The sequence below is a fragment of the Lynx rufus genome, unplaced genomic scaffold (assembly GCF_022079265.1).
Source record: "Lynx rufus isolate CCGP_SWC_20201006 ecotype Redwood Valley unplaced genomic scaffold, mLynRuf1.p SCAF_31, whole genome shotgun sequence".
NCBI lineage: Eukaryota > Metazoa > Chordata > Mammalia > Carnivora > Felidae > Lynx > Lynx rufus.
In genome coordinates, this window is record NW_025814847.1 from 3,051,854 (window position 1) to 3,064,034 (window position 12,181).

The 12,181-nt window shown below is 60.6% G+C and overlaps 1 protein-coding gene across 7 annotated transcripts; it reads left to right on the forward strand.

Annotated features, from left to right (window-relative positions):
- The first annotated feature begins 1,132 nt into the window (after nucleotides 1-1,132).
- Nucleotides 1,133-11,957, forward strand: LOC124521670 (SLAM family member 5-like). Of its 7 annotated transcripts, none has more exons than XM_047092654.1 (6): nucleotides 1,133-1,277; nucleotides 5,953-6,351; nucleotides 6,720-7,016; nucleotides 8,352-8,486; nucleotides 8,687-8,772; nucleotides 9,030-11,957. In XM_047092654.1, exons 1-6 carry the CDS (start codon nucleotides 1,205-1,207, stop codon nucleotides 9,120-9,122), a joined length of 1,083 nt encoding a protein of 360 aa, XP_046948610.1. In that variant the 5' UTR covers nucleotides 1,133-1,204; the 3' UTR covers nucleotides 9,123-11,957. The 7 variants fall into 7 exon arrangements, 5 of the variants coding, with proteins under 5 accessions (XP_046948610.1, XP_046948611.1, XP_046948609.1 ...); XM_047092655.1 differs by having other exon boundaries at nucleotides 1,134-1,277; nucleotides 5,959-6,351; XM_047092651.1 differs by lacking the exon at nucleotides 1,133-1,277 and adding an exon at nucleotides 5,029-5,305.
- Nucleotides 11,958-12,181: the final 224 nt, after the last annotated feature.

Here is a 12,181-nt window from a genome sequence, read left to right on the forward strand (position 1 = left end):
CAGAGTGGACGGGGTGACTCTTGGAGGCCACACGGTGGGAAGGGACGGGGCTGGGATGTTGGGCCTCAGAGATCACGGTTACGAGTCCAGTCCCTGCTCCGCCCTGCTGAGTGACCTGCGATGGTCGTCCACACCCTAAGGATGGGCTTCCGCATCCCCAGAAGGGACTTCCCAGCCCATAGGCTGACTACCTTCAGTTCGTGTCCCCGGCCATCCTGGGGTCCAGGCTTAGGATCCGAGGCTCTGAGCAGCTGGGGGGAGCCTCCGTGGGCGGGGAAAGGGCACGGCCGGCGGGAGTTATGGGGCTGCTCCCCCAGGGTCCACGGGAGACAAGGTTCTCAGAGGTCGTGGGGCCCCGTCTGGGGAGAAGGGGCCTGACCCTCAGCAGGTGGCCGTGAGTCTGAGGCAGCCGAGCCTGTGGACGGAGGAGCCCGTCCCTGCCCCCTGCCTGTGTGTGAGAGCGGGCCCAGGGCTGGCAGAGCCTTAGGGGGACGCGCTGGTGGGGTGCCGCCCCGTTGGGGGGGTTTGCCTTGTGGGGGGGCAGGGCGGGTCTGGGTGCCCGGAGGGCCTGGGTGCCGGCCAGAGGGAAATGCCCGTGTTTGCACTGGGGTGTGGGGGTGGGCCCTTCCCACAAAGCGCTCTGTTCTTGTGCTCAGAGCGTCCTCCTTAGACACCCGACAGTTAAGTGCAGAGAAAATCAGAAAGGAGATTTGACTCGTTCAATGGTGTTAAGACAGAGGACAGGCCCAAAGCAGGGGGGTCACTGTGTCCCTGGTACAGTGGTTTGAGCGATTTTGGGCCTGGCCATCGGCTGGCCCTGGGGAACAGGGCTGCCTGGGCGGAGTGTGGACCCAGGGAAACAGGTAAGGGGTCCCAGCAGTGCCGGCTGGGGAGCTGAGATCACCAGGCTGGTGGTGCCCACAGGACGGGGCATCTCCCACACAGCGCCTCACCGAGGGGGAGTTCCTATGTTTATTCCACCATCGTTCCCCGAGGGTCACTGCAGGTCCCAGAGATAAGAGCAAGCATCTGAATGGCTTATCTAAACCAGCCAGCTTGTCCTAGGCAGTTAGCTCCGCCCTTGGGGTGGGAAGAGCCTAAGAGTGTTCTGAGCAGAAGCTCGCCTCTTCTCTTGCCTCTGCCTTCTGGATGTTTCCTCCACAGCCAACTGGGCCCAGACCAAGCCTGAAGGAGGCAGCCTGTGATGGGAGCCCACTCAGAAGACCCCCACCTGTGCTGGGCCTCCCGGCTCCTGGGGTTCAGCAGCCTCGTCCTCAGTGAGTGGCCCGGGCTCCCCGGGTGGGAGGCCGGTGTGCGGGGCAGGGAGGCGGGGGTCCCGTGTGTCTGATGTCTGTGGGGAACAGCCCGAAATACCAACTCTGTCAGGGAGCACGAGGGGGGCATCTGGCTCTGAGCCGGGACCCGCCTGGCACAGGGGAGAGGCTGCCTCTGCAGCTGTGAGGGGAGCAGGGGGCCGACCCAGGGTCCCCGTCGGAGCTGGTCCCACTTCTGGGGCGAGAGGAGGGCACGGACACAAGGAACCAGGAAGGGAGGGCGGCCTCCGGAATTTGAGGGTGTCTGCGCCCACTTGCTGGAAGGGTGTGGATGGAACAGAGGGCGCTGATAATCAGGGCCCCGGGACAGGGTGAACGGGGTAACAGGAAGGGAAGTAGCAGGTCCCCAAAAGGGAACTGAAAGAAAGACTGTCCTGATGAAACCCAGATACTCCCGTTAGCACTTCCCCCGAGACCATCTGCCTTCGTGTAACAGACGAAATAAAAACAAAGGACAAGACCGAGGTCTCGAGAGCCATGGATTCCTGGGAATTTCATTTCCTGCAATGTTTTGCTTGAGTGCCCTGGCCTGTCCGAGGAAGGGGGGTACCGGGGTTCTAGGAAATTCCCGACTCCGGGGCATCTGTAAACAGGGCGTTTCTCATTAGACATGAGCTTGGCTTATAAGGCTTTGACATCCCCATTATCCAAATAATTTTGTCAATAAAAAAACGTAGGCTTTCTCTTTCTTTCAATTTAATTGACTGGAGAAATATATGAAATTACATAGAGTTTCTCCATAAACATCTGGATTGGAAAATTATGTAGGAAAGAAAGAAAGAAAAAAGGTAGAAAGAAGGAGGAGGAGGAAGGAAGGAAGGGAGGAAATGGAAAATTTAAGTTCACTGTTGAATGTTAAATTTTATCTTCTTTAAATAAAGCCTGGCTCTCTGCATCACAGCCACCTGTGTCCCTGCCGTCTGTCTTTCTGTCCTTCTGTCCTTCCTCTCTGGGATCAGCACCTTCTGCTGATCTCAGAGCTCTCACTGCCTTCCTCCCAGCTTGAGTCGGCTTCCAGCCTCCTGAAGCCCAGGCTCACCGTCCAGCCTGGGGGGCAGGCCCCCCCCCCGCAGCCTGAGGGCTGAGCCTCCTCCCTCCCTGGTGCCCTCCTTGCCAGCAGGTGCCCGAGGTCTTGCCCTGCCCCGGGCGGACGGGTACCTGGGTGCCCTTTGCCAGGAGAATAGCTGGGGCGTGAGAGCCCAGGACTGCTGGGAGCCGCTGAGAGTGAGCCCCTGCGCAGGGCAGGGTAGGGCAGGGGGAGAGGTGCAGGCAGCCCCCTGGAGGGGAAGCCGTGGCCTGGGGGAGAGGGAAGCCGGCTCCAGGTCTGTCTCTGCCTTTCATGACCCGGGGTAAGTTCACCCCTGACGGAGCCCCTTCCTCTGTGAAAGGTCCCCTCAAGGCCCTCCCCACTATGACATCCTGAGCCTGGGTGCCCCCATCTGGACAGGACTCTCCTTTGGCTTCTCCAAGGCCTGTGCTCTCTGTCTCCATCCTGTCCTAGCCCCGGGTGCTGACAGGTTCGGACAGCTGAGGACCCTTCAAAACCAGGAGCCTAGGCTTTCCGCCGTCAGTGGCTCAGCCCCCCAGGCCGGAAGGATATTGTCTCTTTGAAGCTCCGCTCACAATCCTTGACCCTCTGCTGTCTCCGTCTCCACTCCTGAGCAGGGTCTTCTAGACCATGTGTGAAGGCCAGCAGCCCCTTCCCCGGTGTTTGCAAACTCTGTGTGCACGGCAGGCTCAGGACACGAGCCACAGCGGTGAACCGACAAGAAGCCGCTAACCCACGGCCCGGCTAGAGCCGTGCAGGCCCGCCTGTGGTCAGCACAAAATGCCACCTCCCTTCTCTCTGCTCCCCTGGTGCTGAGCCCCTCTCACCAACGCTGGGGGCCCCGAGACAGTCACTGTTGGCTCAGAATTGCTGGCGAACAGCCCTCGGGGCGGTACCACAGTGGAGGCTGAATCGCAGTCCCTCCGGGAGCCCAGTGCACCGTCCCCACCCCCACCCCGGTTGCAACAAGGGCTGTTTCTCCGAATTTCATGGAAGTTGCAGCCAACTTTGCCTATTTCCACATCAGCTCAGCCCTGACCGTTTGGCCGGGGAGCTGCCTTTGGGTCTCCCCGGACACTTCGTTGGGCCCATTCATTCCTGAGGGAGCCAGCAGGTGCTCACAGCCCAGTCAGAGAAGGATTGGAAGGATCGAGGGCGCACTGGTCCCGGCCATCAGGAAACTCGAAGTGCAATTACCAACATATGCTGCGTTCGCTCAGGTTGATGGTGTTTGCGGCTGCCTGAACAAACATACACGCCCTGGGCATCTGACTCCTGGAGGAGCCTGAGGGGGGGACCCACACCTACCTTCTGCTTCGACCAACTGCACCATCCGTAGGCTAGCTGTGATGAACACACAATATGTTAGAGCCACGAGGAAGCTCGGTGGAGAGAAATGGGGAGATGCCCCACCATGTGGAGCCACCGTACCCGGCCCTCCCTCGTCTCTAGGACGCTGCCCCCCCTGCACAGGTGTGCTCAGTTTCTTCCTGCTGTGGACTTGACAGGGACCATGGAAACCAGCTGCCGTGGACACAGCCGGGAGCTTCATGGCTCTGAGCGGAAGGCCCGGGGAGACTTTGGCTCCCGTGGCCGCCTGTGGGGCGGCACCATGGGTGTCTGTCTCCCGGGAGCCCGTCCCTGATCCCCGGAGGAGACCCCGAGAGGGTGCCTGGTGGGGAGCACAGGGCTCCATCCGGGACCTGGGAAGTTCGGGGCGGACCCCAGCTGTGCTTGCCAGGAGCAAGCATCGACCTGATGGGAACAGCTCACACCTAAGGGAAAGCTCTCGCCTTCTGACACCCTGGCAATGGTTCCCTGAGGGGAGCACGGTCATTGTCTCCGCATCAGAGACTCAAGGAGAAGGCAGGGAGCTGACATGACTGCCCGAGGCCACAGGCTGCAGAGCGCGGAGGACTCCCGCCTCCCGGACCCTGCCCCGGTCCCCACCGCCCTGCTGCAGGGGACCTCCTGGTCTGAGACCCAAGCACAGTCCCTTCCGGTCACATTCACACACCAACACTGCAACCGCAAAAGTTCTAGGAGGCATCCAGACCGAGTTCAAAGCACACCTTTGCTGGGGGGCCCATGTTTTTCTGCAAGACGTAAAACCAATAAGCCTTTCAAGTAACGGGTACATCCAGCTTCCTGAGGCTGAGAGCAGGGCCAGAGTCCCCAGACAGAGGTGACGTGCACGTTGGAGAAGGGTTACGTTATGTGTGTTAGAAAACAGGCTGATTCTCTTACGACAGGTGCGGCGGCTCCTCTAAAGTAATGGGACACAACAAGCCAAGGGCACAAGCAGACCCAAACCGCAATGGGACGCAGCAGCTGGCACGTGGGGACAGGGACCGGCCGTCCGGGCCGGGCAGCGTCAGGCGGGATGCAGCCGCCTGCCGTCGTAATGAGGGAGTTAGTGAGGACATCATTGCGTAGAAGGATCTGGAATCCTCTACAAGCAATACTGGCCTGAGCCCTTCTCTGGGTTCTCTGCTTCCTGGGAGAGCCAGGAACGATGTGAACACAGCGACGAGGGCAGACCCCGCGTGAGGACAGCTCACGGACCTGGAGAGGCGTCTGGGGCCCTGGCAGGCAGCGGTCCCCCAGGCGGTCCTGCCCTGCTACAGGGGACACATGGGCTTCCTTTCAGGACAAGGTCGTTCTTTGCCCGTCCCCTTCTTTCCTATCCCGGTCTCCAGAAGGACCCAGGGTATCAGGTCCCCTGGGCTGTGCCGCATGGGGCATTTTGGGGTCTGGAGGGGCGGCCCGGAGGCCCTTGCCTTCTGGTCACGGCTCTGCAAGAGGGGACTGAGGAAGGACGTTGAGGGTGTCTCGGGGACCGGCTGGGGAAGCGTGGTCTTCGTGGCAGGCACAGCAGAGCTCACCTACCCATCATATCTTCTCCCACATTTTCCAGTTCTGGGTAGGTAGCCAGGGCCCTGCGACTAGGTGGCCAAACCCATGAGCAGAGATCATGCCGCTTCTGGAGGGAGAGAAACCCCCACGGCGATTCCCCTGTGTGCCTTCCCTACTGTGGCCCCGAGGGGTGCAGCCACCAGGGCGTGATGCCTCTACCTTGTGTGACAGGACCCCCCTCAGTCTCAGAATCTCCCCTTGTCTCAGCCCCTGAGCGACTGGAGTGCGGGTTCCTGTAGCACAGCCTCCCTGAGCCTGACCTTGGGCCACTCCGCTCCAGAGCAAGTCACAGGGTGCGGCCCCCACTCCAGGGCCGGGGCTCCCACAGCATGTGGGCAGCCCCGGTGGAAGCTGCCTCCTACGCTGGGCACTTGGCGTCGGCCCAGATGTGCTCGGGGCTCTCGATCCGTGATGTCGTCACGTCCAGACTCTCAGAGTTAGGCGGCGAGGACACTGCGGGACAGCAGGTCAGGACCGGGTTCAAGGGGACGCCCCACGAGGACCAGGACCTGATTCCAGCACGACTCCAATTCTTGCTCGGTCCCGCCTCCCGGGGTCAAGGGAGTCTACTGGGCGGATTTCATGAGCGCCATGGGTTCTAGGGTTTTCTCCTTATTCTCAATGACAAAACACTCACCGTGTCTGTTTCCAATGCCCTAGGCGCCTTCAGCACTGTGGTCAACGGTTCTGGAGCTCATGGATCTCACATGGAGGATTCTGGAAACGTGGTTTCTGTGAAGGGAACTCAAGGAAGTTCTGTGTCGTTTGATGTGACCCGAAGTCCAGAATCACTTCCAGGAGTCAAGCTGGAGAAGATTTCTTGGGCCATTAAAAACAAGCCCGACTACCTAGTCCTCTTGCTCGTGTCTCCTGGGGACGATGTTCCAACATGGGTCAACTTCCAGGACAAGTTCGAGAAGAGGGTCCATGTGCTCAACACCACCACCCTGAGGATTGACAACCTGACCCTTGAGGACAGTGGGCAGTACTGGGCTCGAATCTCCTTAACAGGAGGAAGAGAAACTAACCGGTATTTCCACCTCACTGTCTACGGTAGGTGGTGGCTCCTCCCCCAATCCATAAATACCCACTTCTTTTGTCCCTGGGAGTGTCCCTGGCCCCCCTCGCAGGACCCCTTCCAGACCCCAGACTTGAGGCTCTGGCTTCTCCCTTGAAACTGGACGCAATGTGTTCACCACAAGTCGAGGCAGAGCTGAGATCACGCCTGAGGCTTCACGCAGTGGCTCCCGTCCTCATAGCCACTCGCTGTATATTTGGGTCGAGTCCTCTTATCTGTAAAGTGGATTCATCATCCTTGGGGGGAGGATGCCAGGGCGACAGTGAGATTCCGCCCGAGAAAGCATGAGGTGTGATGCTTCCCACTCACGTGACCCCGTGTCCTCTTGTCCCTCGGGCCCCAGAACCCGTGCCCTGCCCCCAGATCCTGGACAAGACTCCATCCGTCACACCAGACTGGTGCAATGTCACCCTGGAGTGCCACGCCCCGGGAACCAGAGAGGACGTGAATGTGTCCTGGGAGATCAAAGGCCTCCCCAGGGAGCTGGAGCAGGGAGTGGTCCCAGTACCGGCCCCCAACCCCTGGACCCTGGCTCTGAAGCTGCCCCTGAGCCAGCCCAGCCCCAGCATCATCTGCGTGGTCAGCAACCCGGGGGACCGGAAAACTGCCACCCGGGACCTTGGGGAAGTCTGTGCCCACGGTGAGTGCATCCTGTCAGAGGGGAAGGGACTCCCGGAGCTCAGGTCCCCCTGGGTGAGGGTTCCGGGTTCTGTCCCCCATGTTTAGGCCACCTCCTGCCACCGTCACCCGTCCAGGAGGCTGGCAGGCACACCTCGCTTGCTTCTGCCTTTCGGTGTCTCTCTCCTGCTCCTCTGCACCCCTCACCCCTGCTGGTCCAGGCAGCCCCTTCGGGTACCTCACCCCTGCCTCATCCTTCAGTCCTTGTGTGTCCCGGGAGGTTTCCAGCAAGCGAGGGGGTAGAGTCAGTGGTCGGTGCCACCTGAGGGAGGCCGAGCCAGCCGCGGCCTGCAGGGTTCAGGCGTCGGGGCTCGTGTGCCCGTCTCCGGTCTCGGGGACACGCTTCCCGCCCCAGTGCTCGCCTGGATTCCCGGATGCGTCCTGGGCTCCCCAGGTTTCAGCCTCTGGCCAGGCTGCTGCTTCTTCCCCCAGACCTTCCAGTCCCGAGTCCTCCCCTTCCGCACTTACTCCCGTCCAGGGACCCCTTGCCTGCAGCTGCCCCACCATGGGTGACCCCTGCCGGCCCACAGGAGCCCCCGCTGGGGTCCCGTCCAGCAGGCCATGACCTCGAGCGGGGCTCCTCACCTGGTTTGCTCAGGGCCCTGCAGGAGTCCCCGCTGAGCCGCCCTCACCCCTCACCTCCTCTCAGGAGCACAGCCCCCCCCCCCCCCCACCGAGAGCTGATGCTGTGGCCAAGGGCACCGGAGGGGGGGGGCGCGGCTGCTTCTGCTTTGCCTTCCTGTCCCACCTCCCTCCCCACCTGACTTGCTCACCGTCAGCGTGTCCCCGAGTGAGCAGCGACCGGCTTCCCCGTGTGCCGCCTCGTCCCTCCACCCCATCGTCCCCTGCTGCCTCAGCATCCCCGAGTCCCCGGGGAAGCTCGTCCCTCAGTGACCCCTACCCCTCTGGAGGAGCCTCCTGCCTCCCGCTCACCCTCCTCCCTCCGGCTCCTCCCTCAACTCAGTCCTGCCCTCCCCTCCTCCGGGAAGCCCTCCCTGGAGACCCGTGTACCGGCTGTGAACCTCTAGTGCACCGCCATGGCCCTGGCTGGCTGCCTTCGGCCTTTTCCCAGCCCTCCCCCCACGGCTGAGCTGCACAAGCGCCTGGACCCTGTCCTGTCCCTCTCAGCACCCCGGCGCCAAGCAGGGCCCGGTGCTGGTTGAGCGACAGGACCTGCCGTGTTCCCCCTCTCCAGCCGAGACGGGGTCCCTTCACACGTCTCCACGTGCCTGGCAACGGGCATGTGACGTTGTCTCTTGTCTCATCCTTCTTCACTGTCTGTGTGGGAGGCAAACAGGTCCACACGGGCCGGACGCGTCTGCCCACCTGCCAGCTATCCTGGGGGCTCTTGTGGTCGTGCTGCTGATCCTCGGAGCTGGACTGTACCTTCTGTGCTCACGTAGGAGGAAGCAGAGCTTGGAGCCTGGGAGAGGCAGGTGCACTTGTCCTTCCCGTGCCCACGTACCTCCCCCGCCCCCCACTGACCCTCAGCTCCCTTCCCCTGTATCTTGCTGCTCAGGGATGTCCCCGCAGAAGGCTGGTGGGTGTGGGCGTGACCGAGGGGGGCATGTCGGGGGAGGGTACAGGTTTCCAAGGCTCAATTCAAGCTCCATCCGTGGGACTCTCGTGCAGGGTCGCAGGAAGAGCACAGGGACCATGATGATGGCGTCCAGTATGCAGAGCTGAGCCAGCAGACTTCCAGGGAGAGCAGGGACCAGGTAAGGCCGGGCGAGGCGGTCAGCCTGGGTTCTCCCGCGTCCCTGTGCCTGGGTGTGAGTTTGTCAAACCCAGGGGTCAGCAGTTTCTGGCCTCGTTGCCTCTGTATCCCTCTCCAGACAGTGCAGAGTTAACACGGGGTCCGTGCGGTGCTGGGCGCTTCGGGGGGAGGTCGCGTGAGCGGCATGGCATCTGTGCGGGTCCCTCTGGGGCCTCCCTGTCCCTCAGCTGTGGCAGGAACCCTCTGTCTGCGTTCCAGGGTTCGGGGGAACCACATCTCGAACAGGAGACACCGCTCACGACAGTCTACAGTGAGGTCCGCCACCCAGGCCAGGGCTTGAGGGTGATTTAACTGGAAGGAGCAGGGAATCCAGCCTCCCCCCACTCCCTCAACACCTCTGTTGTGCGCGTGATGCCTGCGGCCCTGGTCCTGCCCCCTCCCCCTCTGACTGCTCTCAGCAGGGACCGGATTCATCCACCCTCCGTGAATCTCTATGCGGACACGTCGTGCCCAAGTTGAGCAGAAGACACACATCGCGGCAGATCGAGCGGGACCTTCGTCGTCGAACGAGTCCAGAGCTGTGGTCCGGTTCCGCTCAGCCTCACCCCTTTGGCAACCGTCAACGGAGCCCACTCTCCCCACGTCTGTGCCCCGTCCGTCGTCCTGTCCGGACCCTCGGCCTCTGGGACCCATCGACCTGAAGTCTCGACTTCCAGCCTCGACCGGTTCACCACCAGCCGGCTCAGTCTGTGCTTGAGAGCTGTGTAAAGAGAATACAAAGTCGCAGTAGCCAGGGCTTGCTGAGTCCTGGCCCCGTGACGCGCACTGATCTCGTCACCCTCCTCGTTCGTCACTCACTGGGCCCTCGAGACGCTGTGTGAGCTGGGTGTCCTTGTGCCCACTTTGCACACGAGGAGCAGGAGGCCAGAAAGGCTGAGTGTCAAGGCCGCACAGCTGGGGGAGCCCGAGCCGCACCGCAGCCAGGGCCTGTGTCCCAGCGGTCGCCTGGTTTCCCGCGTCCTGGGAAACCTCCTCCCTTCTGTGCGGACGTGCTGGCACCTGGCACGGCTCCTGTTTCTCGGGAAAAAGCAGAAGTTGATGAGTGAGTTCTCGTTCTGCCAGCTAACTTTTCCCTGACCGCTTACTGACCTCTGCCTCCCTCTCTCTCCTGTCCCCACGGGGGACACTGAGCTCCTCGTGTCTAAGAAGGACCTTTCCCTACACGTGAGGCCCCGTCTGAGGCACCCCTCCTCTGGTCCGTCCCCCTGACCCTGCTCGCTCCCTCCCTGCAGCCTGCACCCTGGCTGGGGCTCCGCCTACTGAACGGCTGATCCCGCACCTGGGCCCCACCTCACGGGACCGCTAGAGCCCCCAGGGGTGACCCCCACGCGTCAGCTGCCACCTCCACCCACAGCAGGTGCCCCTCTCAGGAAATGGGCCACACCCTGGACTCCTTCCTTCCGGCTCAGGGGCCCAGATCCGGTGCCTCTGAAGCCCCAGGCCTGTGCCAAGCACCTCGGGTGCAACAAGTTTATCTTGTTGTCGCACTTGTAAGAGGAAAGCCGGAGACGCTGAAGCCTTAGCGGTTTCTGCCACTTACTCAAGAGGAAACAGGACCAGTCCCTGGGTTGGCACACGTGCTTTTCGGCTCTCCTTCCCGCCTGATGGGGCTGTGGGTTCGGCTCCCCCTCTTCACCCCTGCGCTGTGTCCTCCCCCCCCCCCCCCGCCCTCACAGCCCAGCTTCCCTTCTTGTAATCCAGGGGCCGGGCAAGACAGAGCAGGAGCTCGGCCCCCACAGGAGGGAAGGTGTTTTCAGGCCATGAATGTGCGTGTTCCATTCGGAGGAGAGGCTGGTCGCCTACCTGAGCCTCAGGTCACCTCTTGGACGCACAAACTCTCTCCTTCCATCTCTACCTCTTCCCCCCCCACCCCATGCATACAGAGTGGCCTGCTATTTGCCGGAATTAGTAATCCCAGCAGGAAAGAAGTGGGTCTCAAATGTCCCTGCCTGTCCGTCTCCCGGGCTCAGCCTGGGGCTCCACCGGAAGCAGGTGGATCCCCCGAGATCAGAGGAAAGCAGACGAGCTAATCGCCCCTAAAACCTCAGCCTCTGCAAGGGAGCACGCACACACCAGCCTCCAGCCAAGCAGCTGCGTGTGCCTCAGAACTCAGGCTTCCAGAAACATCCAGATTGCAACTGAAAGGACGATTCTAAGTATCTGAGAACGGTATCCGCATCCGGAGAGGGGGCAGAGCCGGGCTGTGTCTGAACCTTGCAGTCAATGTTGTGACACAAGCCTCTTCCCCCTCCCCGCCGCCCCGGGGTCCTGAAACCTCACCCCTGCTGGTGGGCAGGGAGCAGGTGAAAGCATCTCCTGGACGCTGGGCTGCATGAACTATAGCAGGTGGTTGGTATGATTAACCTCACTGCACACAGTCAGTGAGAGGAGCCCCGACCTGATGTCTGAAATGATTCTTACATTTTCAGTGTAGACCAGACAGTCAGGGGCATGAGGTACACAGGACCAGGGTACCACCCCAATCGTGATGGGGCTCCCTGGCACCGGGGACCACCCCCTCTTCATCCCCTTGTGCGCGACCACATGCCCCACCTGCCCCCGCACACCTGCTCGGGGCCTCCGTGACCGCCCCCGGCCTGGAACACAAACTGTTACATGTCTGTTCCATCCTGCTGGTACAATGGCCCGTCAGTCCCCTCCCCGTTGGCCTCTATCCTGCCCTCTTGGCAAACTCGCTTACTAGTCTGGGGAATTTTCTGTAGATTCCTGGGATTTTCTACGTAGACAAACATAAGTAATGTCTGTGATCAAGACAGCTTTTCTTTTCCCCTTTCCAATCTGTATCTCACTTTATTTCTTTCTCTTGCCTTAGTGCATCTGATGAGACTTTCCCTAGATGCTGCAGAGAAGCGGTGAGCACGAGCACCGTTGGCTCGTTCCCAACATTAAGGGAAAGCATCCAGTTTTCCGCCTTCGACGGTGATGTTCGCTGTCGGCTTTTCTGTCAATATGTTCTATTACATGACTCAGTTTCATTTTCTCTACCTTCGTTTTTCTTATTTCCTCTCTTCCACTTGCTTTGCATTTGTTTCGCTCTTATTTGTATAGGTTTGTAAGATAAATGCTTAAATTATAAATTTGGAGCATTTCTCCTTTGGTAAACTATGCTTTGAATCATGTTCATTTCCTTCTAAGCACCTTGTTCGCGTCTTTTCCCACGTTTTGATGTCTTGTATGCTCATTTCCGCTCCCTTCAAATGTTGAGACATTTCCCTTCAGGCGCCGTCTTTGACATTTGGGCTACGGAGACTTGTTTCGTTTCCTCCGTAAGTGTTTGGAAATTTCCCGTCATCTTTCTGTTATTAAGTTCTACCCGAGGTCTGTCCCAG

Bases quoted from the DNA above. Each gene is read 5' to 3' on its own strand.
- LOC124521670 (XM_047092651.1), top strand. From the start codon at position 5,119: ATGGGGCATTTTGGGGTCTGGAGGGGCGGCCCGGAGGCCCTTGCCTTC. The intron at 7,017-8,351 runs GTGAGTGCATCC...GGAGGCAAACAG, and splicing joins TGGGGAAGTCTGTGCCCACG to GTCCACACGGGCCGGACGCG. The intron at 8,773-9,029 runs GTAAGGCCGGGC...TCTGCGTTCCAG, and splicing joins CCAGGGAGAGCAGGGACCAG to GGTTCGGGGGAACCACATCT.